Genomic DNA, 4,330 nt, shown 5'->3' on the forward strand with positions numbered 1-4,330 from the left:
ATCGCCGCCACCAGAATACACAGATTATTTGGCCAGTTTCAATCAGATTAATACATTATTTCTATTTATTACATTGAAATATGCCAAACTTGCCTCTCAATAAACTGAATGTTTGACATTGAGTTGTCCATAATAAATACAAATAATGCCAAGAGGAAGAGCTTCATTAAATTGTCTTGTAATTATACATTTAAAGTCGCTCAAAGCACGTACTGTTCATATGTAAGCACTGTGCATAAAGCAAAAAAGAAATTCCGTCAAACGCTATGAACTTTCTTGAACGGCATTGACTTATGTACAGCATATTAAAAATGTATGCGTATGTGATGGATTTTCGGCGGTTTTCAAATTAAATCACATACAAGTGCCAGTGATCAGCTGCAGTGATGGTCAACAGCAAGAGCACGGAATAAAGTACTTGACAAATTGTACAGTTACGACATGCATATCTATAAATTAACCACAAACATGAACAGTGAAGTAGCAACATACATATGTACATACATGCACTATCTTAATATAATATGAAGTAAAATCAAATAATTCAACCAGTAAATAAGCTCAAGTAGCATCAGTCAATTGTTGTGCTTCTATTTTACACGTTTCACGCACATATTCCGCGCCCTGCCTGATTGATTGGCATTCGAGACGAAATCAAACCAAATTTCAACGCCAAACCAAAGACTTAAATAACGAACTCGCATGCACAATTAAACGGAAAATAAGCACATGTAATAGGATAACTTTGCAACAACTCTATCAACAGTTTTGAGACACAAATCAAATGTGTTGGTAGTTGTTGGTGATAAATTATTAACAACATTCACAAAAATAGACAACAAGCACTTTTGATTTCCTCGACGCTGCAGCACGCTGTGTTGAGTGCCACTCAGGGCAATGCAATAGCGCACAGGCAGCAGCTGTTATTGTTTTGGTTGTCTATTGCTGCCAATCTGCTGAGTTGTTATCTATGGTTTTTCGAATATTGCTTTTTTTTTTTTTGGCTTGATTGCTTTTTGTGCTGAAAAGCAAAAATATGTGACTACTCACACATGTATTAGGTGAACGATTGTTCGGCTATTTGGCTGTGCGATTTGGCTAAAATAAAAATTTGAGTGGAAAATTGTAATCATTTTGTTTGTGGCAGTGCAGAGGAACAGTTGCAATTGTTGGCAATATGATTGATACAAAAATTGTAAGTAGCAAGTTGGCTAAGGAAGACAATGTGAGAGACGATTGATTTTACAGTTTCGCTGAATAGCGCAATAGTAGTGAATTACTAGCTGCATTTAACTGATTTATTTTATAGTTGCAGTTCTTGGCGTTGATCGCATTCATAGTGGCGTGTAGTGAGGCGCATTATCCCTATGGTCAGCAATATTACAACCACCAGCATGGCGGTTACAGTAATCAAAATGCCAATGTTAACAATTACAACAATATCAACAACAATAACAATGTAAACAGTAATTACAATCCCAACAACATTCAAAATAACAACAATAATAATAACAGCAACAGACGCAATGCACACAACAACAATCCATTGTTGGCAATAAATTTGCAAAAAATCTACTTGGGCGATTTCGAGTATATGCCCACGCCCGACGGTTATCGCTTCTCGTAAGTAATCGTTGTCATTGCAGACAGTCCATTACATAATCTACACTGTCAATTCTGCGAATGAAAGGATTTTCGCAAAAAACACACACACACACTTACATACAAACATTTACATGCCTACAAATTGTGAAATGTACCTAAATTTTCGCCTTTACAGTTACCAACTGGCCGATGGCACACGGCGCACAGAGGTTGGCCAAATTCCCAACATCGCCAATTCTGGTATCTATATGTCGGACGAGCGTTCCACAGCTGAACGTACTGCTCTTCGTATGCGAGCCAGAGCCAATACGAAGAATCGTAAATTATCACCGAAATCGTTGCAATCGCTGGCGGGTTGATGGCTTGAGAGCAGGGTGCAGGAGCAGGAGGTATGGTGTAGAGAGAGCTAATAGCTTAACTAGCGTGAATCGTTGACTCACAGAGGTGTTGTATGTAGCGTGTGCGCATGCGCGTATAAACCATGTCAGGCGGTCGTGACAGCGTGTTGCTACGAGTAGTAGTAATGATCAGCGTGTCAGTTGCTTGACCTGTTGACATTCTTTCGTTAGGTTTGTGCTAAAACAATCTAAAAGTATTTTTTTTATCCACTTCTTGGATTAAGTGTATTTATATTCATTCAACTTTGAGCTTGAACGTGTTTTTGTGTCTAAGGGTATTTTTGTTGTTGTGTGTGTTTGAATATTAAGGAATTAGTACCATAAATATTATTGTTGTTTTTGTTGTTGTTAAATTTTTAGTGCTATAATTAAGTATGATTAGAAAGTCTGGAGGAAATCCACCATTTCCTCAAAGTTTTTAAACAATAAAATCCAAAACGCTTATATAATATCGCTTTTATTTGTTTGCACTCTACGGGGAACTTTTGTATTTGCTTTTGTCTTTGAGAATTTCATTAAGTTTGGCGCTTACTTCCTACAATCTATTTAACTTTATTTTAAATTCTTCTAAGCCGCAATTCTGTGAAAAGAGCAAATAATGTGAACAGTCAGTAGTTCAAAGACTGGTTTCGTTTATGTATAAACTCAAATTAATAATACAAACAAAAAATCATTGAAAATTTGAAATTTAATAGTAGCAATATGAGAGACTAAAAGATTGCGCAAGAAAGGTTAGAGTCAAATACATTTGAATAAACACTTGTGCATGGCTTTGTTTAGATAAATCAAATAAATTTTTTGGAACCTTGCCATGTCAAATTTTTGAAAGACCCCTAATTATGTATGTAGGGGAAGGGTATAGCCAAAATGCATATGATTTGAGAATTAATTAAAAAATCATTAAACCTCTTGCGGATAAATAAGATATGTATGATATGAATTAATAATATGTTTCGAAATTTGTGCAATTAAAATTTAAAAAAGAGACCTTTAGAAATATTTAATCATTACTGCCAATTGCATAATTTTTGTAACATTTAGTTATTTTTACTATGACTAGATTGAGTCTATTCTAAAATCGTCCAGTATTTCTCGTAAGGTTTAATTTATTTACAATTTCACATATCCTCTTACTCTTGCACTTCGCTGGCAAGGAAAGGAAATCAAATAAATAAAAATACATATTTTTTTCATAGGATAAGTATACATAGCAAACTAAAATTTTAAGTCGATATCCCAATTAGTTTTTGAGTTACAGGCTTTTAAAATGAAGCCGCTTAGTTAAGTCTGTCATTAGGCGCGAGTGTTTACTTGGAGATAAATGACTCAATCACTATAATGTTTTTCTGTATCTTCTCTATGCAGTTTTCCATCCAATGACCTGCTAATTTTTTGATCTGTACGAAAATAGCGTTTTGGCAGGCCAAAATAGACCAAAATTTTCGGTAAAATTAATTTTTTTAAAACTCCCCCATTTGGATAATATTTTCTATCAGAGTTTCTTTAAAAAGTATTTAATTTTTTTTTTTAAGTTTATCCTTAAATTTATGTATACATGTAAAAATTAAACAGTACTCGTATTTTTTTTTTTTTGAATTTCCGAATTCGCCATTTTTATGCTGTTACACTAATTGTGGCCCTTAATCAATTCGAAGTTAGTGACTTTCATTTCACATAGGACACCTAAATTTGTATATACTTAAATCCACATGACTGGGTCTGCGCAACATGGAATGGAAATTATACAATACAGAACATGTTGTGTTGTTGTGGTTGTTGTTATTGTAGCGGCAGAACTCGACCGAGTTGATATTCCTTCGCCTAATAAAAATTTGGATTCGATTCGGTTACGTAGACCCGACTGTCGTGGGAACGGCAGAACGTGTCATTGTCACTGTCCGAGGAAGCTAAAATGATGTTTCAACAGTGACATAGTACCCATAAAGAAAACAGATCGAGATCATAAACCTTAGAGTTATCAGAGAATAATCAGATGTAGGAGCGTAAAAATAAAAACGGATAATTTAAGGTTTTTATAATATATGCGTATATTTTATATTGTTATAAATATAGAACTTTTAGTCGTAATATTAATAGGTTTTTTTACTTAAATAAGCAAAAGCCAAATATTCGAAATCATTTTGTGCAGACTAGTGTAAAAGATCCGCAACAAAAAACTAACTATTTGTTACGTTAAGATATATAAAAACATCATAGATCAATTTGAATAACTTTATCATTCCAACTCAAATGCCACTGGTAAATGTTGCCTGGACGTACATTAGCATAGATTAACATACATGTTAACGAAATTGGGTTAGGCTTTT

At 34.2% G+C, this 4,330-nt stretch overlaps 1 protein-coding gene across 1 annotated transcript; it reads left to right on the forward strand.

The window, feature by feature from the left end:
* Positions 1-1,138: 1,138 nt before the first annotated feature.
* LOC106621116 (AN1-type zinc finger and UBX domain-containing protein DDB_G0268260) lies at positions 1,139-2,435 on the forward strand. Its single transcript, XM_014239838.3, has 3 exons — positions 1,139-1,195; positions 1,310-1,623; positions 1,781-2,435. Exons 1-3 carry the CDS (start codon positions 1,178-1,180, stop codon positions 1,962-1,964), a joined length of 516 nt encoding a protein of 171 aa, XP_014095313.3. The 5' UTR covers positions 1,139-1,177; the 3' UTR covers positions 1,965-2,435.
* Positions 2,436-4,330: the final 1,895 nt, after the last annotated feature.

The sequence above is a fragment of the Bactrocera oleae genome, chromosome 6 (genome assembly GCF_042242935.1).
Source record: "Bactrocera oleae isolate idBacOlea1 chromosome 6, idBacOlea1, whole genome shotgun sequence".
NCBI classification, from domain to species: Eukaryota; Metazoa; Arthropoda; class Insecta; order Diptera; family Tephritidae; genus Bactrocera; species Bactrocera oleae.

Coding starts and splice junctions, on each gene's coding strand:
- LOC106621116 (XM_014239838.3), top strand. Junction 1,624..1,780: donor CCCGACGGTTATCGCTTCTC/GTAAGTAATCGT, acceptor TCGCCTTTACAG/TTACCAACTGGCCGATGGCA.